A 25,499-nucleotide genomic window follows, 5' to 3' on the forward strand; every position below is an offset into this window, starting at 1 on the left:
ACCAATTTGAATAACTATTGTTCTGCACCGACCTGCCACTGACTACACTGTCATGCATGTGAAAACGCTTTTATGCTTCCATGTAAACACCAGGCTAGTCAGTGACGTAGAGAGTAATTTGAAAACAAATGTTGCGTGACAAGGTGCAGCAATCTTTGCATAAAGTAGAATTTGTTTCTACTTTTGTTAACGATTGCTTCTCCTTTGCACAGTGTAAACCCTCTTGCAACTTGTTTCATAACGCCGTTGAAAGACAAGTTGCAGAGAAAATTGCTCCGTGTAATCGCGCATTTAAGGCTACAGTACGACAGGATATTTGACTAGATATACTTAACAAAGTAAAGGGTTTGTACCTAGGTCTCGGTATGAGCTTCGGGATCTTTATTCTACTCTCTGTGTTGAACTAAGAGCGCACAGATTCTAAAAATAGCTTCAAGACTCAGATAAACATTGCATTCTGTTTAACCGCGACGAGGATTACACGAACCGATTTTATTAGTTTTACTTAAAGTTACAATAATAACCCTTTTAAACTAAGATCCACTGCGATCGGCTGTGAAAATTATCTGCTGAAAGTAAACTATAAGTTTGTTTGTCTGAATTTCGCGTTTGTCTTCGTTGTTGACGTCACGGTTGCTCTGCGCTATTACATGAGCTCTATTTATAATAATTCTCTGACAGGTGTCAGTCTCTTATCATTATGATAATATTGTCGGATTATGATTGGCTAAAAGAATAAGCAAATTCCTTAGCACGATATTCTATTGATGAGTAATACGAGTGAATATCATGGAATAGAGATTTCCGATTTAGCGGATTAGCGACAGTATATTCCACGCTCATTAATCCACCCGGAATATAGCCTGAGTATCAGGTCTTCCGAGGGGGAGGGGGAGAGAAGGGAAGGAAGCCGGCTCTCTCTTTCCCCTCTCCCGGAGAGCCTGATACTCATGCTACCCAGAATATAGGTTAACTCAGTAAATGTTTTGTTTTCTATTGCTTAACGAGCACTATTTTTTTACTTAATATTCTGAACTGGTACTGTTTTATATGACCTTTTTGAACTAAAATATGGTTTGTTGATATGAGTACACAATCAGTCTATACTCAACAAACAAATAAACAAATAATTTTTGCTGACGAACATGTATTATATCAACTAAAATTGTTAAGGCCGATTTACACGGTACAACGTTTGCTTACGAGTGTCGCATGCAATCTGCTTACGCCATCCTTACAACACGGCTACCACTGAGGATTTTAAGACATGATTTAAAACCCTACAACAATCGCATACGACAGTGGTAGCCATGTTGTAAGGATGGCGTAAGCAGATTGCATGCGACACTCGTAAGCAAACGTTGTACCGTGTAAATCGGCCTTCATACTTCAGTGTTCTCAAATCTACAATGAAAAATCCAAGTTACACTTGTAAGCAAAGTCTTTGGAAAGAAAGAGGTTGACGAAACGTTATCAAAGTTTCTCGAATATTCCACAAATTGTATCGTTAGGGGGAAATCAGTCTGTAAAGAAACGAGTTGATATTCTCTTTCCTACAGTCCTCTAAGAATTAGTCTCCTTCGATTTGCATGAAATCCACAGGTTGCTACTACGATGGGTTGGAGCGGTCTCATGTGACGAAAGATATCTGAGGAAGCCGAATATACTTTAAGAGAACCAATAGTGGGCTCCACTCGGATACGAAGTGATCTCAGGGCCCTGTTAGCATCTCGCTGTCTTCTGTTGTGGGCAATACGTCTTGGTGTAATGAGAGGAGGGCGGTTAGCATATCCCCCATCAGCAAGCAGCCTTGCTCGTTGTGGAAGATTTCTTATTCTCCTGTGTCCTATAGCAGGAAGTCGTCTGAATGTTTCTGCATCTTTCATACGCCCCGGAAAACTGAAAAATGTATGCATTTATCTTTCAGTAGTAAACAAATGTGTCAGGGTAAATCATATCGTTATGACCATCATAATCATTCATTCATTCACTCATCCATCCATCCATCCATCCACCCACCCACCCACCCACCCACCCACCCATCCATCCATCCATCCATCCATTCATTCATTACTATCTTAAACCTAGACAAGTCTACAAACTTACCCAGCTACAAGTAGTACTATCAATCCGTCTGCATCGATTACTATTTGCGTACTTATAAAGTGGTATTTCTTGTCGCCTCTATAAAACTCTGCTTGTCTTGGGCCAGATGGTCTTTGAATTCTGTGTGTCGTGGCGTCTATCATACCTACAGCGTTTGAAAAATGTGGCAGAGTGTCCAGAAAATTACTCCAAACCCTTAGAGAGTGCCATGTGATAAAATTTTGATAGCGGACAAACAGAATTGGAACGATATGATAGATTTCTTCAGCAACGGTACTTTTGCTTATTCTAAAGATGAATGCGAGGACGTACAGTTTCGGGTATTGCCTTAGCCACATAACAACCATGAGGACTCTGTTTGTGACGTCAAGTTTGCAAGCTCTTCGTCTATTAGTTGCTGGTACTCGAGGTGTATGTCTTGGAAGAGTAACGTCTACGGCTATTCTTCGTATAATAGCATCAAAGGATTCAGGTGTTTCCCCGGTCATGTACCAAAAAACGCGTGGGTAGCTCCGTACTGAACGATAAATATCGATGCCATTGTTTTGGCGGTGAAGAAGCTGATTGCCAAGAAGTCGGGCTAAGAGGTTAAATCTCCCTGTTGGTACTATAGAGACCAGCATAAGAAGTGCTATGAGCAGATTCCCTATAACATGGGTAGGAAATAGAGGAACTAGGCGTGGTGATCTTTGGAGCACAAGTTTTACAACTGTAACCACAGCCAACAGCGTCATCACAACAAAGGTTGGGAAAGGAGGAACATCCATTACTTGTTTTGAACTTAATAAATACCTATAAACTTTTACAAAGGCGAAGATATGCAAATAATTTGCTACAACTTGTCAAAGCGTGCGTGCACTTAGAATGTATGCATTATTATTAACATAATTAGGAAACAAAACACAAACACAATTAGGAAACACAAGAAGGTTGATAACATTCACGCTTAGCGCACGTGGGCACGTTTGCTAGCAAGGCACTCTTTTCATCATTCGTACAAGAACATTGAACACGATGGAAAACGTGAAAAAACAAAGAAAAGCAAGAAGAAATTATACAGAACTGGAGGATATTCTCATTCTTCAGGCTGTAAATACATGTGGGAGAGAGTGGAAAAGCGTGTTGAGCTACATGAGACGACACGCAGAAGTGATGGGAGAAGCAGGAGACCAGTATTTGGTCGAGGATAAGTCCGCTTGCAAGGCTTTACAAGAGCGCCTAAGAAAACGAGCTTCTAAACTGCTCAACAACGCTCTACTTACAAGGTACAATCAATTATTAAACAGGTGCAAAGTGCTTTCCGTAAGTTAAGAGGATAATAATATAAAATTATTCTTATAGGAATGACGATACCACGTCAACAGACAAAACGCAGCGGGAAACACCATCGACATCAAAAATAATTGATGATGAATACGAGTCTTCTCAATCTAGCAGCGAGAAAAGTGCTAAACAAGAAATTGCAGAAATTTGTAAGGCTATTAATACTAGGGAAACGAAGTATGTGGTTGACGTGGATGACAAAAACCTACAGCATGACGACTCGACAGAAATTCTCAAGAAGATCAACAATAGAAGGGAACTTGAGAAAGAGGAAGATAGGTAATTTGATAATAATTTAATATTTTGTAATAATTTGTGCTCAAATTTTTAGATATGGCTTGTAAAACGTGGTTTTCATGTGTTGTTTTTATCTTAGGAAAAGAACTTCAGTGAAGCCGGAGAACAAGTCTAGCAAAAGACAAAAAGTGACGAGAGAGGATAGACTTGACCGCTTGCTGGATGCAATCCCTGGTGTTCTCGAGTCAACTCAAACTGCTGCTCGAGAGCATAAGAAAGCTTTGGCAAGCTGGAGGACTATTCATGGTTTGGTGTCTTCTGACGAAGACTAGAATATTTATTTGTCTTTTGTGGCAGTTACGTTTTGTACGTATATATGACATGCTAACATGATATCTGTCTGATGAAGACTAGAATATTTATTTGTCTTAATTGTAGCAATTACGTTTCGTATCTGTCTGATGAAGAATGGAATATTCAGTATTATTGTCTTGTAGCTGACTACAAATTATTAAAATAGTTTTCTTGTCATTAAGTGGAAAGTGAGACTCATTTCTTGGTAGCTACGATTAACATGCAGTGAAGCTCGGGGCCCAGAGATTGAGAGGTCCTTCAGGATAAAGAGGATAGGGATGCTCGTTGACGAGAAATCGGGGAAAAAAATACCCTATATAAATACAAAGACGATTCAGAAGTTAGTTTGATTTAGTTTACGGCACCTATTTAACGGTTTGACTGAATTCACAACGCATCAGCTACACGATGTACCTATTCCGTTAGTATATGCCTATTCCGCCTATAATCCGCTAAATCGGAAATCTCTAATTAAACATAGCTTAGACTAAAGTTAATATAAGAATATATTGTAAATGTATAGAAAAGGCTACGAGGAATATTTCTATCATAAGATTCTAGAGAATAATCCTAAAATAAGTGAGCAAAGGGGTAGAAAGTGTGTAGGGCGTAACCAGAGGTACACATTCTAATGGGAGGAGCTGAGAGGTTTACTTTGGAATTCAATGCATACCATTATCTAAGCTTGTGCGTGATGTTAGCCATGCTGAACTCTTATATCGACATTTTTATATATCTAATTGATCGTTCTTTATCTTGTTTTCCTACGATAAGCAATGGTAATTAGAAAACTGATTGCTTAGTTCGTCTGTAAAAATAATCATTTTGTCTCTCATAACAGTACCATGAGTGTTGAACAGTAAGTGAAGGGTTTGAGAAGTGTTTTGCAATTGCGTTCCAGATCATCAATTATCAATCGAATTGTTATTTCCAAGAAATCATATCAGCTGAGCTCAAGCTGTGTTTCCTTGCGATCACAAAACAGGAAAAACAAGAAAAGCAAGAAACAGCACAGTGACGTGGGGGTCAGTTGTCAGTTTTGATTGGCTAAGACTATTTAACGTCATAGTTCGATACAACGATTCTATTGGTTGGATAATGACCTGGGTGTAACGTAAAGGGCAAGGCACAGCCCCAAACCAACCAGACTCAGCTGATCTACCAACCCATCAAGACGTCGAAGAAATTACGGAAAACTTTAAACAAGTTTTATAAAGAAATTAAACGCCATCTGAAGGTAAGGACTTGTGCGTCAAACAATACTTACATGTTAAGTGTTTTAATCTTAGTACTTTCTAACTTTAATTTTTGTATTCTGTACTTTATTTTTTGTCTGTAAGTTTGATTTAAACAGAGCCCCGTTCAAACCACCTTCGCTGAATTGGGCCCCTCTGTATAAATATTGTTGATAAATAAATAAATTTATAGATTTCTGTAAGGTTTTCTAGTTTTATAACGCTAGAATTCGTTTTCCGTTTGATAGTTGTTTTGCGTCATTTTGTTTCACTTTCGTTTCGTCGGATAGAATCATATTTTCCTCTTGTACCAAAAAAACATGTTCAGCTTTCAATAAACTAATTAACCATGTCTGTACATAAAGAAGATATAGTGTATTAAGAATCAAGTTTGTTTGTAGCAATTGAAAGATTCCAAGGGTTGTCTGAGATATAGCTGACTGACTTGGTTTTGATTTGGAATCAGTAAAGAAATGAATCATTCGTGCAGTGATATCATGAGCAAATGGAGTAAATCTAGTCTACAAGTTTCATGTTTAACAGTTTCTTTAATAAATGGTTGATGCATTTTTGTTGGTTTGATACAGAAGACAAGAGCCAAGTAAGTACAGCACTGCTTGGAAAGCGACGGATTAAGCAAAGCGGAACAAGAATCTACCACTCCTACAGACTGATGGTGAGTACTCGATGTATTTGATCAATCCTGACTTTGATTATAAAGGGTAAACTATGTAGAGATCTGTAATTTTAAGAGGTTTTATTTTCACAGTTTCATGTTTAACAGTTATTTTTCGAAATGGTTGATGCATTTTTGTCGGTTTGATACAGAAGACAAGAACCAAGGAAGTTCTGCACTCCTTGGTAAGCGACGGAGGAAGCAAAGCGGAAAGCAAGAATCTACCACTCCTACAGACTGATCGTGAGTATTCGATGTATTTGATCAATCCCGACTCTAATATCTTAAGATCAGTAATTTTTAAAAAAAATTTCTTAACCAAAAAACTTTGGGAAAAATTCCAAAAATTCCACACATTCCACAAATTCCACAAATTCCATCGAGAAAAAAATACGATTTCTTTTGTTATAAATTCATGCTAGCCTCGCATTCAAGATAATGTTGAGAAGGATCCATTGAAAAGTGGCTGGAATATCCACAATTAATATTCTTGATGGCTTACTATTGCACTCAATAAGGAAATCGAAGACCCGTTGAGTTCATGGGAGGAGCTAGAGAGAGGAATTTGTCTGAAAACGATTTCGTTTTCTATTTTTGAAGTTTTTATCGTCATATTTCTGCAAGATTAAAGTCGCATAGGTAGCTCATAGGTCGATAGAATATCCACAATTCACAAACGATAATGTCAATCGTATCGGCTGTAGACGCATATGAAGACATGAAATTTGCACGTGACATATTATAATATTCTTAATAATAACGAAAAGAAAACATATATGATATTAAAACAAGTAAAAAAAAATTTTTTACAAGATCAAGATGGAATTAGATTATGGTAAATTTTTGAAATTATTATGTGATGATTACAAATGATTTAGGAAAAAATAGATTATCAATAGTGATAAAATATCCCTCATTATCAGGCTTTTGAATAAACTTTGCTTGACTCATGCTAAAAACTTTTCTTCCGTAGCTTTCTGATATGTGCTGGTATTTGATTCCACTTATAATCTTACACCGAAACGAGAAAAGGGATTTTTGTTGAATATTCGATCCTGAATGTTTAATGTCAAAATTGTTATTGTATTATAAGAGCGAGTATTCTTAATATAGGTAAATAGATTGCATGTATTTGGTGGAGCAATATTGTTATTCACATCGTACATAAGGTTTGTTCAATATAGGACAAGCTGGATGGCAAAATGTTTAGTCTTCGTGAACAAAGGAATAAGTGTTTAGCATTTTGGCTAACGGCACTCATGTGGAACATCTTAAGTTACACAGTGCAGGGTTATATGCTGTTTATATATTATATAAAGCTCTCACTGTATGTCAGGATATAAACAGGGGTGGATCCAGGGAGGGACAAAAGGGGCTGAAGTGCCTCCACTCCTCCTGCAGCCATATAAATAATTTTATTTGATCAAACAAAAAAGCATATTTTTACAGAGGATTGCGGCTAAGTATTTATTGGAAACATTTTGATTGTTTGTTTTGACTGTTTCTACATGTTGTTCATGGGTTGAATTTCAACCGTTGTTTAGACTGAAATGGAGACAATGGCTGTGTTTTCACTAGAAATGTTAACTTGCGTAAAATTCCTGGGTGTTTTAATCCGACAACCACCTTTCAAGGATAACACTGATTGGCCTATTGACCCATTAATTTCGTGGGACAACTTAAGGTGACTGCCTACTTTTGGAAAAATATACTTTTTTAAAAAAAACTTCAATTATCCGGGTGTTCCAGGTTTGTTTTCGAGATAATCGGTATAGCAAGCTTTTTGAGCAAACATTGCGCCACCGGAAGTGATTAGAAAAAAATAAAGATCCATAAGATAATAGTTATTTGCAGACTATATGATTGCATGAATGACGGCTACTAGTCAATCATTCTAAAATGAGACAAAGAGATACATCGATTTATGTTTCGTAGTTTCGGTGCTCTTAAATCTCATAAAGTCGAACAAAAATCCCCACAAAAATCTATGTTTTCATGTGTCAGAAATATTAACTTTTTCTAAAATGTCGATAACCTAGATTTTTACGAGTTTATTCAAACAAGCTATTAAAAAATAGAGAGCCCCATGCATAATTTGAGAGTTTTGCCCTGTTGAAGCTCAAAACGCGTATGGTTCTTCCGATAAACTCTTGTAGATTTTAAAGCGGTTTTTGAGCGCGCGCACATCGTTGGCTCAAATCGAACTATCAAAAGTAGGCAGCCACCTTGCTAGGTAGTTTAACTTTGCCTTATTTCCGGTGTTGTATTTAAACTAGTTTAGTCCTAGCGAAAACACAGCCACGTTCATTTTATTTGCGTTAGCTTCATTCTGTTGTATAACTTGGAGTCTTGTTGTGGCTAGCCTGCGTCACATTCGGAATTTTCTTTGTAAAACGAAGAAAGCTCCTGATGTGACGCAGGCGATGTTGTGGCTAGCTATTGAATTACGTAATGTGTCCTCTACACGAAGTAAGAAGTTACACTAAGTTAGCCTGCGTAGCGACCCTCTGGTAGGGAATTTTGGGCTAGAGGAGAAGGAAGAGGGGACTGGGGAGGGAAAAAGGGAATGAGAGGGGGACTGAGGACTCCCCTCTTCTCCAGTCTTCCTCCCCTTTCCTTTTTCCCTCCCCAGTCTCCTCTTCCTATCAAAATTCCCGCAAGCTAACACTTAGTCTCCCTCGCAGCCGTTTTTAGTGTCGTCACGCAACGCTCCCTCCCCACTAGTGGGGGGAGGGAGCGTTGCGTGACGACACTAAAAATGGCTGCGAGGGAGACTAGCTAACACTAAGTTAAAGATAGTATTAACTTCCAGTCAGTTCGTTTTGCTGTACAGGGGCCAGTTGTTCAAAGCCCGATTAGTGCTTATCCTGGGTTAACTCTTAATAAGACCTATAGAGTTAATCCTGGATTAGCGCTAACCCAGCTTTAATCAACCGGGCCAAGCTGTGCAGTGATGTGTAAAACAGGTCAAAGAATTACACTTTTTTTCCGAATGTTTTATTCTTTTGCTTATAACTGAAGTCTCAAGTCCAATTTCTGTTCTGCTTTAGAATGTTCACTGAAGAAAACAAGTAAACTAGTTAAATTAGGAAAAGAGAAATCGGAGGTCATTTGCAACATCTTATCCAATGTATCCATGTTGAACACTTCAATAGTCCATTAAATAAACATGGACGAAGAAGAAAGGTAAGATATTGTATGGTTTATCTACTATATCTATCCATGTTGAACACTTCAATAGTCCATTGAATAAACATGGACAAAGAAGAAAGGTAAGATATTGTGTGGTTTATCTACTATATCTATCCATGTCGAACACTTCAATAGTCCATTGAATAAACATGGACAAAGAAGAAAGGTAAGATATTGTGTGGTTTATCTACTATATCTATCCATGTCGAACACTTCAATAGTCCATTGAATAAACATGGACAAAGAAGAAAGGTAAGATATTGTATGGTTTATCTACTATATCTATCCATGTTGAACACTTCAATAGTCCATTGAATAAACATGGACAATCAAGAAAGGTAAGATATTGTATGGTTTAGCTTAACTATTTCTACTTTGTGGAAAACATTTTAAAATGATATTGTCCAATAATTATAATTGCTTGATGGGGCTAAATGTAATTTAGGCAAAGTTAAAACCACAACTAAACCCGCTAGCCTAAGCACTGTTGGCCAGCGGACCATCCACGCTACGCATGCGCCCTCACTCCGGGTGTGTTCACTAGTAGTTCGTATGCCATTTTTGCATGCTTGCCATCGTTCAAGTTGCCCCTCCCTCCCTCCTCTATATGGTAAGTTTGGTCATCTTAGGCCTAGGGCAAACGTCGAACTTTCCATGCACCGAACTACCTAATTACATCAAAGAATGCCGCCTCATTATCACCTGATATCCATTGTTTTTAATGAGTTCGGTGCATGAAAAGTTCGACGTTTGCCCTAGGCCTTAGGTAAGTATTATCTCCACTGTTTTAACAGTGTCACAGCTTCCAGTGTTGAGTTACCATGGTTACCTCCTTGCTGGGGGATATTCTTGTGTAACCGGAAACTGCACTGGAACATAGCCCAAATTCATTAGTTAGTTGAAGGTTTTAACTAAGAAATAAGAAATACGCTTTTCCTCTTGTGGCGCTTTTCCTCTTGTGCTTAAGGTACTGTGATACAATGAACATATATGAGATAACAATGCCCTAGATGTGATATTACCAGACTGTAATCAATACTAATTAAGTGGGTGTATCTTAAACAGGAACTACTGTTGCCTGGCCTTACTTCTGTTAAGAGTAGGGAATCCATGTCTGCGTTGTTTCTTCAAAAGACAGTGGAATGCTGCAGTAAAATACAAACCTTGGAGTGACTGTGCTCAGAATGGAGCTGACTTGCTGCAGATGTTTAAGCCTCTCCCATATGAAAAAAATGCAGTGAGATCTGGTGATACATTACAATGGGACATGTCTCTTTTGGTCAAAACTCTGCTTCATTCACGGCCAGCATTTGTTGTAGCAGCTAATCTGGTAGCAGCCCTTAAAACGTTAAAAGAAATGCGAGACAAGTTGTGTCACTCTCCAATTCCAAGGGTTGAAGCTACTGATTTCCAAACATCATGGAGGGATGGATGTAATGCACTGAGCTTGTTCGGCGCTACTGCTGGGGACTTTGATAAAGTGGAACAAGGTTAGAGTGATATTAAATCAGATAGATCACATCCATCATGTATATCATTCAGCACTATTTACATTCATGTAGTCATTCAATCTTTCCTATAAAAATTTAGAATGGAATGAGTAAGAATAGAATGGATTAGAACAGACAGGATGATATAGAACGAAAGAGAATAGAATAGAATAGAATAGAATAGAATAGAATAGAATAGAATAGAATAGAATAGAATTGAATGGGACAGAATAGAATTGAATGGGACAGAATAGAATTGAATGGGACAGAATAGAATAGAATGGAATAGAATAGAATAGAATGAATGGAATAGAATAGAATGGAATAGAAAGGAATTGAATGGGACATAATAGAATAGAATAGAAAGGAATTGAATGGGACAGAATAGAATAGAATAGAATGAAATACATGAGATGTAATAGAGAAAAACAAAGAGAGAAAGTCTGTTGGGGGAGGGGTGGGGGAAGGGGTGAGGGATATTCTTTTTCAGACAAAATTTTCAATTCAAAATATTATTTTGGCACTGTGATCTGCAAGTGCAAGGAGTGAAGGAAATGTTACTTATGTTTTAAATTTAAGGTGTTAATTTTTGTAGGGCTTACACTCAAGATAAGAACTTGGTCATAAGTTTTCTTAAGGAAATAGAATGAAGTGTAGAAGGGAAGAAAATGGAATGAATAGGACTGCACATGATTGCATGGGAGAGAACAAATAGAACAACCATGAGAACAGAACAGAATAGAATAAGCATGAGAACAAAATTGAATAGAAAGGAATTGAATGGGACAGAACAGAATAGAATAAGTATGTGAACAGAATAGAATAGAATAAGTATGAGAACAGAATAGAATAGAAAGGAATTGAATGGTACAGAATAGAATAGAATAAGTATGTGAACAGAATAGAATAGAATAAGTATGAGAACAGAATAGAATAGAATAGAATAAGTATGTGAACAGAATAGAATAGAATAAGTATGTGAACAGAATAGAATAGAATAAGTATGAGAACAGAATAGAATAGAATAGAATAAATATGTGAACAGAATAGAATAGAATAAATATGTGAACAGAATAGAATAGAATAAGTATGTGAACAGAATAGAATAGAATAAGTATTAGAACAGAATAGAATAGAATAAGTATGAGAACAGAATAGAATAGAATAAGTATGAGAACAGAATAGAATAGAATAAATATGTGAATAGAATAGAATAGAAAGGAATTGAATGGGACAGAACAGAATAGAATAAATATTAGAACAGAATAGAATAAGTATGTGAACAGAATAGAATAGAATAAGTATGAGAACAGAATAGAATAGAATAAGTATGAGAACAGAATAGAATAGAATAAGTATGTGAACAGAATAGAATAGAATAAGTATGTGAACAGAATAGAATAGAATAAGTATTAGAACAGAATAGAATAGAATAAGTATGAGAACAGAATAGAATAAAAAGGAATTGAATGGGACAGAATGGAATAGAATAAATATTAGAACAGAATAGAATAGAATAAGTATGAGAACAGAATAGAATAGAATAAGTATGAGAACAGAATAGAATAGAATAAATATTAGAACAGAATAGAATAGAATAAGTATGTGAACAGAATATAATAGAATAAGTATGAGAACAGAACAGAATAGAATAAGTATGAGAACAGAATAGAATAGAATAAGTATGTGAACAGAATAGAATAGAAAGGAATTGAATGGAACAGAACAGAATGGAATAAGTATGAGAACAGAATAGAATAGAATAAGTATGAGAACAGAACAGAATAGAATAAGTATGAGAACAGAATAGAATAGAAAGGAATTGAATGGGACAGAATAGAATAGAATAAATATGAGAACAGAATAGAATAGAAAGGAATTGAATGGAACAGAACAGACCGGCTCAAGCCTACGCGACTGGACCGAAAGGAATATGGGTAAAAATCAATGAAGCGGTTAAATGTTCGTTCTGAATTAATTGTTCCCGCTAGTAATAAGATAATAATGGCGAGAAACAACCCATCAAATGCATGTTTTTGGGTTTAGGGAAAGAAACACAAAGTAGTTATGGTTCAGTTCACAATTCCGAAAATATGGTGTTGCGAAATCGAGGAAACCGAGGAAACCAAGGAAACCAAGGAAAACAAAAATACATAATATACTAATTGTTGATCACCTTCATGGAAAGGTAAGAATAGGCAAAAGTCTCGTATTAAAGACTTCCTCTGGTCATCGTCGGGCTTCCTGTGTGATTCAAGATGGCGTCGCAAAACTTCGTTTCTTTACGAGACTTTTGCTAATTCTTACCTTTCCATGAAGGTGATCAACAGCTAGAAAAGAAATTTCCATGCAATTCCTTAATGCAAGCCTACGGGGCTATATTTGAACTATATTTATATTTAAGTTACTGTCATATCCTGTCTATGGATGACGTCATGATTCTACATACGGGACATGTCAGAGAGGATTGAGTGTAATGGCGGACCGCCATGTGTTCCTTGTTGGGTTAAATAAAAGCAGTATTTAATCCTTATTTTCCACACTAAGTTACAACAGTTACGGCCTTGCCTAAACTGTTTACATGTAAATACTCGGCAAAGAACAAGCTTACTGCATGGGATGTAGAAGTCTGTGTAATCAATGTCTTGACAGTTAACCACCAGGTACAGTTTCATATTCATATTATATTTGTATTAATTAGTATATTATGTATATTAATTAGTATATTATGTATATTAATTAGTATATTATGTATATTAATTAGTATATTATGTTTCCTTGTTTTCCTTGGTTTCCTCGGTTTCCTTGATTTCGCACTGCCGCCGAAAATATGAAGGCATTAAAAAAACGTCTCCTTCAACACTTCCCACTCGCCTACGAAGGTTCGTGCTGCCAACCAGGCATAACTAGTCAGATAAAATTATGGAGTCAACTCGGCTTCAATGATTGCTACCCAGATTTCCGTTCCCTCCAGTCGCGTAGGCTTGAGTTGGTCGACGACAACATTTTTTGAATTGACTGCAAACAAGTGCTTCTCTGATGTACATCTCTTTTCTCAAGACGTTCAAAAGCCATGGAGTGAACTACTTCCGATGTTGAAACACTGTGCAGACCAAGACAAAGCCATTCTTGATACACTGGATTCATGTAAGTTACATTGTAAGATTTCATCCAGTTTTCCATGGTATTACATCTCATTTACCACGATTTTTGTACCCTGGTCCCAGAGGCTCGACGATTTTTCTCCCGGCCACGTATATATTGAGCGGCTCAATATATACGGTGGCCAGGAGAAAAATCGTCGAGCCTCTGAGACCAGGGTACAATTTTTGTCATATAGCCGTCAAAATGTTATGGACTTATACGAGGCCTAAGCAAGGGACTCCACAACATATTTTGACACCTAGATGATGAAAATAGTGGTAAATAAGAGGACATAAGATAGAAAAGTGGAGGAAAACGATTTTTTAGTGAGACATATTTATTTCAATTCCTTATGAAAAAAATATTTTAAAATTTAAACAGTTAACAGCAAATTAGGACGACTGCAACAAGGACAAGTCAGTATTGCAGGAAGTCAGGCCGAACTGCTACAAGGACAGAAGAATAGTGCAGAAGGTCAAGCCAAACTGCTACGAGGACAAGACACAATACTCAAAGATTTATCATCAATAAAGCAAGACCAAAGAAAAGGTATTGAAAGTCATGCAAAAGGTTAGTTGACTTTAACACAATATTGTTTGTTGGTCCTCTTTTGAGCGTTAGAGCGTGGTAGGACATGTATATGACATGAAGTGGTTGGTATGGTGACAGTAATTGTCCAATCAGGTTATGGTGTGTAAGATGTCAGTTAGAGTGGTAGGACATGTATATGACATGAAGTGGTTGGTATGGTGACAGTAATGGTCCAGTCAGGTTATGGTGTGTAAGATGTCAGTTAGAGTGGTAGGACATGTATATGACATGAAGTGGTTGGTATGGTGACTGTAGTGGTCCAGTCAGGTTATGGTGTGTAAGATGTCAGTTAGAGTGGAAGGACATGTATATGACATGAAGTGGTTTGTATGGTGACTGTAATGGTCCAGTCAGGTTATGGTGTGTAAGATGTCAGTTAGAGTGGTGGGACATGTATATAACATGAAGTGGTTGGTATGGTGACTGTAATGGTCCAGTCAAGTTATGGTGTGTAAGATGTCAGTTAGAGTGGTGGGACATGTATATGACATGAAGTGGTTGGTATGGTGACTGTTATGGTCCAGTCAGGTTATGGTGTGTAAGATGTCAGTTAGAGTGGTAGGACATGTATATGACATGAAGTGGATGGTATGGTGACTGTAATGGTCTAGTCAGGTTATGGTGTGTAAGATGTCAGTTAGAGTGGTAGAACATGTATAATATATATATTTAGGCACTGCCTAAAAGCGGAGCTCCCGATACGGAAGTCAAAGGGAGAACAATTTGAATGAAACTGATAGTTAAAAATAAGATAGGGGGGAAAATCTTCAATTTTTTTTATTCGAGCTGAAGATCATTTCTCCCATAATAAAAACCATGCAGTGAAATCGAATCGAAATGCACAACATTGCTTTTTTTCCCGCGAGTATATACTCTCCCACTTAGGAATTTTGTACACAATTCACCACCACCCCAGGGGCTAGTTTTGCTCTTGTAAGATTTTTCGACAAATTTGTCCAAAAAACCCGACATTTTTAGGCTTTGAATCTCTTTTATTTAAAAAAAAAAACGAAAGATAACTACAGATAATCCAATACAATATCAAGTTTAGTAAAATTTACCTCGGATGTCTTTCATTGACGTTGAAATCAAGACCAAAAAACAGACTTGAAAACTGGTTAAGGTTGAGCAAAGTATATATAAGCTTACTTTAATAATTACGTCTTTTACAGAACGAGACGTTTTACATTCAGTTAAACTTGACAAGAACAACTGAGACAAAATAGAAAATAAAGGCAATGCAAAAAGGCAATGCAAAATGACGAATTTCTTGGTCAGTAAATTGGCGTTTGTAAATGTTTTTGAATATTTTTTACGGCTTTTTAAAGTGAAAGTCTAGGTCTTTCTACAACAACATCTCTCAACAACACAAATTTAAGCTCATTTTTATAATCAGACTTGCTCGAATAGCTTAATAAACAGTCGAATATTTGGTGTAAATTTATATTTCATTCAATACTTAAATAAATTATCTGTAGAAATAAAATTATTAAATGAAAGTCTTCGTTGTTTTGAAGATGGGACCCCGCGATAGGAGGCAAATCTTTCTTGAACGAAAAACATACGATAGTTCGTGGTTAAAAACAACGTTTTACAACGTTAACCGAATTGCTAAAGATTTACAAAGCTAAATAAAGGACGAATATTTGTTGTAATATGCTCTTCATGTTATATTCACTCCAACATTAAAATAAATTAAGCTTATCTACAGAAATAATAAAAGCTTTGAGGGAAAGTCTTTGATTTGTCGATTCGTCGAGAAAAAATTAAATGCTTGTCAAAAAATAATAAACGATTGTTTGCTAAACAACACACCTGAATTTTTTGGAGAACACTTCTTAATCCATCTTTGAATACATGAAAGTTTTTAAATTGTCTTTGGTCTATAACTTGTCCTTAAGAGCGATTTTTTTCTGTGCATTTGAGAGTCGCCTTAGCTAGTAGTTTTGCTTCAAATTCCTTTGTCTTTCACGCTCATTTTCTCTTTGTTCATTCGTGAAGTTTTGACTCAAATTCCTTTGTATTTCACGTTCATTTTCTCTTTGTTCATCCGTCAAGTTTTGCCTCATATTCCTTTTTCTTTCACGATCATGTTCTCCTTGTTTATAATCGAAGTCCCGCCTGGATTTGGGTCTCTATCTCTCTCTCTGCTTGCCGCTTTTCTTTGGTGAGTCCTTCGTCTTTGCCTTACATTTTCACGCCACCAGAGTTTTTCATTTTTCGAAAAAACTCTTTTACTTCTGGCCTTTCTTTCTTGGCTTCATTCTCCTCTGAGCTTTCTTTCGACATATCGATTTCGGAAAGGGGTTCCATCGTAAATAGATTAAATATAAATATAAGGTTGAATAAAAAATTTAGCTGTTATCTTTCGGTATTTCTATACGTGTGTAAGACGTTTTTTTACAAAAGTTTAATAGCCGGATTTACCTTTATGTGTACCCGGATGTTGCAACGCGTCGACATTCCCGCGACACTGGTGAAAAACGCACTGCGCACGCTCGGAGATGGCGTACGTAACTAAGGGCAACTCATATTTTTGATGCCAGTGTTTTGATTGTTTTCTAATTGTTTTACAAAATCACAAAACTTAAGAAAAATACTGAAAACTTAAGGTTTTCCTTTACGCAATAGCAAGATAATTTCGATTGTGATACACAGCTGATTTATACAAAAAAACTTTTGTTTATACAAAAGCAAAAATTATCGTTGAAAATGTCGCCACTAGCGGCCCGACGTCGACATCCAGCATGACTAATTTGCAGATAATCACATGGTTGGATTCTATGTAAAGAAATCTAAAAATATCTGTAAAATTCCAAAACGAATATTTAAGGAATAGCCTTGTTGGTTAAAATAAGGCATACTTATAGATGTGATAAATTGCTATTGTTCGCCATTTTGTTTTTTTCTCCCAACGCATGCGCAGTGCGTTTTTCACCAGTGTCCATTCCCGCCAAAAAAAAAATTTAACCAGCCAATCGGAATGCTTGTGTACACGCCCGGACGGACGACGGACGGACGACGGACGGACGGACGTACGGACGGAAGTGACGTCAGCCAAGCCATGAAAAATCAACTCGATAGTTTACCATTTTTTCTTAGGTATGGTGCTCCGCTCGCGCGGGAGCTCCGCTATGACATGAAGTGATAGTCAACGTAATGCACAGTATACAGTAGTAGTAGGCACAAATTACTACTATTTTTGTTTGTTTGTTTTAGTTTTACTATTATTCACTAATTGTACAGCATCATTTGACAGGCCAGATAAAATCACTCAAACTAAGTTCTGCTGCTGTAATATTCATATTTTGATTGAATGATTTTCTTTACTGATAGTTTTATTCAGCAATAACACTCTTGAATGATAAACATGAATAATGATGATGATCATTTAAGGATATGATGATCATTAAAGAATACTTAATACATTTAAAAGGCTCTGACCTATATATAACTCATCAATTATTTCACTAAAATTCCAAAAAACCCCTATTTTCTCTCCCATAACCCACTGCCAATAAATATTGAAAAGTCCTTCAACAGTGATTACATATGGATCTCTAGAAACTGTAAAGTTTGTAATAAAGCATCTTGTCCGGCTGTAGGTGTGAGAATGTTATTATTGTAAATTAACAAAAATGATAAGTGTAATACGAAAAGAATATCTTTTATTAGTATAAACCTACTAATGGTCTACTGCAAATCTTTCACTCTGGCTGAGATACTAGTGTTCATGAGTGATAGACCATTAGTAGTGATCTTGATGACCAAAACAACCCAGAAATATATTATTTCAACCAAGTTTAAAACTGTTTGTATTCATTTATTTGACCTATATTAGCAGGTTTATACTAAAACAATAAAGACCAGACAAATTTCCAGTGGGAGGGAAACAGTACATTTTCAGGGGGGAAGGGGTGCAGAACATTTCCAGGGGGAAGAGTACAGTACATTTCCAGGAGGGAGGGGTACAGAACATTTCCAGGGAGAGGGGTACAGTAAATTTCCAGGAAGGACGGGTACAGTACATTTCCAGGGGGAGGGGTACAGAACTTTTCTAGGGGGAGGGGTACAGTACATTTCCAGGGGGAAGGGGTACAGTACATTTCCAGGGGGCAGGTTACAGAACATTTCCAAGGGGAGGGGTACAAAATTTTCAAGATCATTTTAAAATTGGGGGTACATGTTTTGTAATTGTGGGGGTACTGTTTAAGGTTTTGATGCAAAGCAAGTGACATTTAATTTCAGCTACTAAGCATAACATTTTCTAAATTATTATGAAGAAGGGGGTACATTTTCATTTCAAAGATATTGTAGGGGGTACACATTTTACTTCATTTTTATAAGATATTTTATTCTTACCTTTTCTTCCTGTGTTTTGGATGTTAAATTGTTGTGTTTTGATTTTCAGAATATACAGAGAAACTGAAGTCATCCATTAAACAACAAACCGATTTTCTGTTGTCAGAAGAAGAAGACAAGAATATTAAAACCGATGACATCTTTACGAGTGTGACTATCCAACGCGGTCCAAAACACTTCGAGGAACCCAAAGAAAAGAGATTTGGCAGGAAGCAAATAGATGAAATTCAAGCAAGTAGTACAAAACTCGTGAACTGTTCAAAAATGTTTCTTCGCCCAGAAAATGATGATCAGAAATCTGCAGCTTCTTGCACGACCAATCCTAAATCTATCTTGTTGACGGGCAAAGCAGGAATTGGAAAATCCCTTTTTTGTCGGAAGCTGGCACGGGATTGGTCGCATAACCGATTGTTTGAGGAAAGTCAAGAAAATGCCAAAGTACCTGATTTTCAGTTTGTGTTCCTGTTGACATTCTGTCAACTTCAAGAAGAAGAAAAAAAAGTGGTTGACTTACGTGATATCTTAAATCAGTCCTCCCTACTGAAGGAGCACTTGGTGATAGACGAGTCATTACTGCAGTACATGATTGACAATCCTGAGAAGCTGCTCATCATCCTCGATGGTTATGATGAGTATAAACATCGAGAGAAAATCACCGAGGACTTTGAGACAAGATACCCAAACGACCCTCATGAAAAAATACCTGTTCCTGCTCTGATTGCCAAAATGATGAAAAGAAAAATGTTAAATGGTGCAGTACTGCTTTTATCCTCGAGACCTGGCGAAGCAGAGGAATTTTAAAAAAATGTCTTTGATGTGAGATGTGACATTCAAGGATTTTCTTCACTTCAAGTGCTAGAATACATCGAAAAATATTTCAAAGAGAACGAAAGCATGAAGAACAAAGCACTTGATCACATCAAAACGAATGAAATTCTTTTAAGTTTTGGTCACATTCCTGTGATGTGTTTTCTAATGTGCTACTGCATTAAGTGGTACATGACTGAATCAAAAACCACAGAAAAACTACCCGTCACAAGAACAGAACTTTATCATGAAGTAATCAAAGTATTTATCAAGAAACATTCCTCTTCTAAATATGAAGAAATGGAAGAAACTAAAGTACAAGAAATATTACATAAACTAGCTGAACTAGCGATGAATTTAATGATGGAAGAAAAATATATTTTCAACGAAAATGATATGAAAAAATTTAAACTTAACGATGAAGAAATAACAAACCTGAAAGCGAGTGGATTACTTGACTGTTGTCCTGGCGTTAAAAAATCTCCATTCGAGAAACCACCACTTGAATTTACGTTCACCCACTTAACGATTCAAGAATTTCTTTGTGCTTTTTTGTTTGTAGAGAAAAAACAAATCCCAGAGAAAAAGAAAACGAGTGATGTGACATTCATGTTCATGGCGGGAATGTTTTCAAGAGAAAAAGATGAAAAACTGATGGAAAAGTTGTTAGAAAATATCAAACCAGGGAATAAAAAAGATACGAGTAACAAACTGCTAACTTTATCCTGTCTGTACGAGTTCAAAGACGATGGATTTTCTACCAGAGTAATAAATAACCTTAAACACATATACTGTGATAGGGATTTGGGGATTAGATTTAGTAGAATAACTGATATCGATTGCTGGTACATAAGTTATTTATTAGATATAGTGAATTTAATCAACGCAGAACAAACTAAACATTCAACATTTAAAGAATCATTTATTGTTCATTCATTGCACATTGTTGACTCATCTTTATCAGCATCAGGGATCAGAATGTTGTGTTATTCTCTTGTTAATATTTCTACTGTTGATGTACTGTCGCTGGTTGATTGTAAATTAGACGATGAATGTGTTAAAATAATATGTGACATGTTGCCTCGTACTAAGATAACAGACCTATACCTAGGTGTTAATAATATAACAGATGTTGGTGCTCAGTGTTTGTGTTCAGTATTAATACGTGATGATTGTCGTGTAAAACTGTTAGTCTTAATGGGTAATAATAACATAACAAGTGAATGTCAACTGTCTCTAAGACAACAACAGATCCCTGATGTTTGGTTGCTTATTTAGATCAATAAAACTCTCATATGTATTGAATATTGAATGAAACCCTAATAAGCGAGTAGGATGTGATCTGTTTTTGTAAATAATATTATATTTTATTGAATAATAAAGAAATTCTTGTGGTTTTTGTCCTTGCAGTTGATTGAAAGTTGATTTGTGTTTTACTCAACAAATATTCAAACAAATCCATTGAACTGATGAGAGCAGGATAGAAATAGCTAATATGACTTTGTATTGTCGCTTTTAATGTTCTCTGGTTGGTTCAAGTTTCCTGACATAAACCAATCAACGTGGATTATTATTTTCCCGCTCTTTTCATCACGTGACTTGTTGGTTGGAAGTTTTTCAAAGTTGGTTTTGTTCTTTGTTCTTCATCAACCAAGAATTTCTACTGGATTATTGCTCCCTTCCCAACAGTTTACTGACTTACACAACCAACCACATTGCAAGTAAATACCTCAACTACTAAAGCTGTGAAGGTCTATCTGTTTTATATCTTCTCTATTTTTTTTATTTTCAAATGAGGCTTTGTTTGAGAATGGGAGCAATAGGCGACTTGCACTAAGAAATCACGTGACTTCTTGGATGGCAAACGCGCGCATTGTAAACAAACATCAACATGGCCGCCGTCGCACCGGAAGGCGACAAAAACAGGTTAGTACAACCACTTAGACGTAACTTTTTACCTTTTTTCTATCAAATATTGGTACCCATGGAGTCTTTAAGCATATTTTGATTTTCGATGGGTCCGAAAAAGAAATTCTTACGGTAATTTTTTCACCAAATCCAAAGCCGCTTCCTGTTTGTTATCGCAACTTTTTTTCGTGGCCTTTGACCTTGGACTTGCTTTTAAAGGGTTTTCCCATAGAAAACTTTAAAAACAATACACCCTAAACACAGGACTTTATCCTTTGCTTTACTTTTCGCGAAATAAAATCGTCTTTTTCCGAATTTTCACAATTTGTGTATAGGAAATCGCACGATCTCGAGTACAATTTGAAAGGCGAGTGCAATTAAAGAACTTTCAAAACATATGAGTCTATTAATTCCAAATTGTACGAGAAGATCGTGCGATTTTTTGCTTATAGTTCACTCAACAAAATTTCAGTAAATATTGCGAAGCGACGCCGTGCATCTTTGTCTATTTGGCGGCCGATTTTCAGTCCATCGCGCAACTGAAATGCATAAAAAGATGCGTTCTTACGGCTTTAAATTTTTATCTATATGTTTTTTAAGTACAAAATGATAGAAAATAATTGTTTTGACATTGTTTTGGCCGTGTTGCCATAGCGCCTTAATTCGGTACTCCTACGAAGTACAATGAACGCTATGATTGCACTCCTCTCGACCAATCAGAGTCGAGTAATTTTGTTGAGTGTATTTAGTATAGAACATGGTCATTAAGTTGTGCATATGTTTTGGTATTCTATGATTGAATATACCTACCTATAATTACTGTATTACCCTGAACCTAAGTTTGGCGTTTTTGTGGACTCATTAGATAATATTCTATTGAAGAAATAGAAAACGCGCGCGCGTGCTGTGTGCTGTCATATAGCACGCGGGGGTTGGCAGAACACGAGAGAAGTGTTTGGAGAAGCACGACGCGTAGCGGAGTCGGCTTCTGGACAATTTTCGAGTGTTCTGCAAATCCCCAAGTGCTTTGTGACTGCACATATCACAGCAAGCAAGTTTTATATTTCTTTTATAAAATACAAATTTTGATAATAGAGAGGAATGACGCAACGGAAAGTGCGCGCGCGTGCAATGTGCTCTCATAAAGCACGCGCTCTAAACCAATCAAAACGCGACATTCATAACAGTTATTTTATATTGGAGTTTTATTTGTTTAGGATTTCGTCACACAAGTCTAGGTCAACATCAAACGCGCGTAACGCTATTCACCATTTTCCATACATCGGTTCACTGGTCAAACATAAAGCATTCAGTCGAGTTTGCAAGGTTCAAATTTGAATAATCCTTTGAAAGCACCTTGGCGCCTCGCTTGAGCGCTTTGTGTTTGATCAGTGAACCAATGTATGGGAAATGGTGAATAGAGCGTATTGTTTTGTGTGTTTTACTTTACGCATTTGCATGCGAGCCATGCTTGAATCATCCTAACACTATACGCGTACTTAATTGTATTTAAGACATTAATAACGCTACAGTACGACAGCATATTGGAGTAGATATTCTTAACAAAGCGAAGGGTTTGAACCCAGAGGTTCGCAGTTGCGTTCACGCGGATCGCTAGGATTTTTTCCGGTCACCGAAAACAGGAAAAACGAGAAACAGCACAGTGGGGGCCAGTTGCCAGTTTTGATTGGCTAAGACCATTAAACGTCATTGATAGTTCGATACAACGATTCTATTGGTTGAATAATGACCTGGGTGTAACCTAAAGGGCAAGGCACAGCCTTGAACCATCCAGACTCATCTATCTACCAACCGATCAAGACGTCGGAGAAATTAGGTAAACTTTAAACAAGTCAATATAAAGAAATACGTTCCTCTCTTCAATTAAAAGCTAACCGAAGGTAAGGTTTCAGAGGGTTTGAAAAGTTGTTTCTAGTTTTATAAATCTAGGCTTCGTATTTCGATTGTTTAGTTGTTTTGCGTCATTTCGTTTCACTTTCGTTTCGTAGGATAGAATCATACTTTCCTCTTGTACCAAAAAAACCTGTTTAGCTTTCAATCAACTAATTAACCATGTCTGTACATATAGAAGATATAGTGTATTAAGAAACAAGTTTGTTTGTAGCAATTGAAAGATTCCAAGTTGTCTGAGACTGACTTGGTTTTGATTTGGAATCAGTAAAGAGATGAATCATTCGTGCAGTGATATCATGCCGGAGTAAATCTAGTCTACAAGTTTCATGTTTAACAGTTTTTTAATAAATGGTTGATGCTTTTTTGTTGGTTTGATACAGAAGACAAGAACCAAGGAAGTTCTGCGCTGCTTGGTAAGCGACGGAGTAAGCAAAGCGGAAAGCAGGAATATTCCACTCCTACAGACTGATTGTGAGTATTCGATGTATTTGATCAATCCCGACTTTAATATCTTAAGATCATTAATTTTTAAAAAAAAGTTTCTTAACCAAAAAATTTGGAAAAAATTCCACACATTCCACAAATTCAATCAAGAAAAAATGCGGATTTCTTTTGTTATAAACTCATGCTAGCCTAGCATTCAAGTTATGTTGAGAAAGATCCATCGAAAAGAGCCTGGCGCGTATCCACAATTGATATTTTTGATAGCTTATAATTGCAATCAGTAAGGATATCGAAGACTCGTTGAGTTCATGGGAGGGGCTAGAGAAAGGAATTTGTCTGAAAACGATTTGGTTTTCTATTTTTGAAGTTTTTATCGACATATTTCTGCAAGATGAAAGTCACATAGGTAGCTCATAGGTCGCTAGAATATCCACAATTCATATACGAAAATGCCGGAATTCGAATGCCAATCGGCTATACAGTCAATTGAAGAATCGTTGTCGGGTTCAGAAACATAGAACATAGAAGCTGAAACCGAAATGGCACATGGGAAATGACATTGAAGCTGAGACCGAAATGGCACATGGGAAATGACATTGAAGCTGAGACCGAAATGGCACATGGGAAATGACATTGAAGCTGAGACCGAAATGGCACATGGGAAATGACATAATTATATTTTATTCATTTACGTCATGCATGCAGTCGGTTTAGAATGCCAAACACGTATTGAAAACAGTGGATGATGCCACGGGTCGCCGGTCACAGCATGCATCTAATTAACGTACTTCCCATGTGCCATTTCGGTCTCAGCTTCTATGTTCTATGTTTCTGAACCAGATAACGATTCTTCAATTGAGTGTATACGTAAGTTCGAATAGATGATATTAAAACAAGTGAAAAATAAATTACTTACAAACTCAGGATGAAATTAGAATATGGTAAATTTTTGAAATTATTCTGTGATGATCACAAATTACTTAGGAAAAAATAGATTATCAATAGTGATAAAATATCCCTCACTATCAGGATTCTAAAAAACTTTCCTTGACTCGTGCTAAAAACTTTTCTTCCGTAACTTTCTGATATGTGCTGTTTCCAATGATAATCTTACACCGAAACGAGAAGAGGCTTTTTGTTGAATATTCGATCTTGAATGTTTAAAGTCAAAATTGTTATTGTATTATAAGAGCGAGTATCCTTAATATGGGCAAATAGATTACATATATTTGGTGGAGCAATATTGTTATTCAAATCGTACATTAGGTTTGTTTGGTATAGGACAAGCTCATAGGCAAAATGTTTAGTCTTCTTAAACAAAGGAATAAGCGTATGTTTAGCATTTTGGCTAACGGTACTCATGTGGAACATCTTAAGTTAAGTTACACAGTGCAGGGTATATACTGTTTATATATCATATAAAGCTCTCGCTGTCAGGATATAAACAGGGGTGGATCCAGGGAGGGACAAAAGGGGCTGAAGTGCCTCCACTCCTCCTGCAGCCATATAAATAATTTTATTTGATCAAACAAAAAAGCATATTTTTACAGCGAATTGCGAATTAATGGAAACATTTTGATTGTTTGTTTTGACTGTTTCTACATGTTGTTCATGCGTCGAATTTCAACCGTTGTTTAGACTGAAATGGAGACAATGGCTGTGTTTTCACTAGAAATGTTAACTTGCGTAAAATTCCTGGGTGTTTTAATCTGACAA

At 36.5% G+C, this 25,499-nt stretch overlaps 2 protein-coding genes and 1 pseudogene across 4 annotated transcripts in view; all 3 read left to right on the forward strand.

The window, feature by feature from the left end:
- LOC116290161 (leucine-rich repeat-containing protein 56-like) overlaps positions 1 to 5,257 on the forward strand; it is a 16,010-nt gene extending 10,753 nt beyond the window's left edge. The window contains exon 12 of one of the 2 annotated variants that reach the window (XM_089027074.1): positions 4,922 to 5,257. In XM_089027074.1, coding sequence (XP_088883200.1) covers positions 4,922 to 5,063 — 142 coding nt within the window. In that variant the 3' untranslated portion in view covers positions 5,064 to 5,257. The remainder of the gene's footprint in view (positions 1 to 4,921) is intronic. The other variant, XM_089027075.1, reaches the window with a different exon arrangement.
- Positions 3,061 to 4,201, forward strand: LOC148913131 (uncharacterized). The gene is made up of 3 exons (XM_089027080.1): positions 3,061 to 3,371; positions 3,448 to 3,708; positions 3,806 to 4,201. The coding sequence occupies exons 1-3, from the start codon at positions 3,121 to 3,123 to the stop codon at positions 3,996 to 3,998; spliced, it is 705 nt and encodes a 234-aa protein (XP_088883206.1). The 5' UTR covers positions 3,061 to 3,120; the 3' UTR covers positions 3,999 to 4,201.
- LOC116308821 (protein NLRC5-like) lies at positions 5,108 to 20,911 on the forward strand (annotated as a pseudogene). The gene is made up of 8 exons (XR_016119231.1): positions 5,108 to 5,257; positions 5,843 to 5,931; positions 6,084 to 6,174; positions 8,982 to 9,117; positions 10,189 to 10,613; positions 13,674 to 13,760; positions 14,139 to 14,327; positions 18,760 to 20,911. The product of XR_016119231.1 is annotated as a protein NLRC5-like (transcript).
- Positions 20,912 to 25,499: the final 4,588 nt, after the last annotated feature.

The sequence above is a fragment of the Actinia tenebrosa genome, unplaced genomic scaffold (assembly GCF_029948245.1).
Source record: "Actinia tenebrosa isolate PJP-AT-01 unplaced genomic scaffold, QUT_ActTen_1.0 PGA_scaffold10__47_contigs__length_13832649, whole genome shotgun sequence".
Lineage (NCBI taxonomy): Eukaryota > Metazoa > Cnidaria > Anthozoa > Actiniaria > Actiniidae > Actinia > Actinia tenebrosa.

Coding starts and splice junctions, on each gene's coding strand:
- LOC148913131 (XM_089027080.1), top strand. CDS start 3,121: ATGGAAAACGTGAAAAAACAAAGAAAAGCAAGAAGAAATTATACAGAA. Junction 3,372..3,447: donor AACAACGCTCTACTTACAAG/GTACAATCAATT, acceptor TTATTCTTATAG/GAATGACGATACCACGTCAA. Junction 3,709..3,805: donor CTTGAGAAAGAGGAAGATAG/GTAATTTGATAA, acceptor TTTTTATCTTAG/GAAAAGAACTTCAGTGAAGC.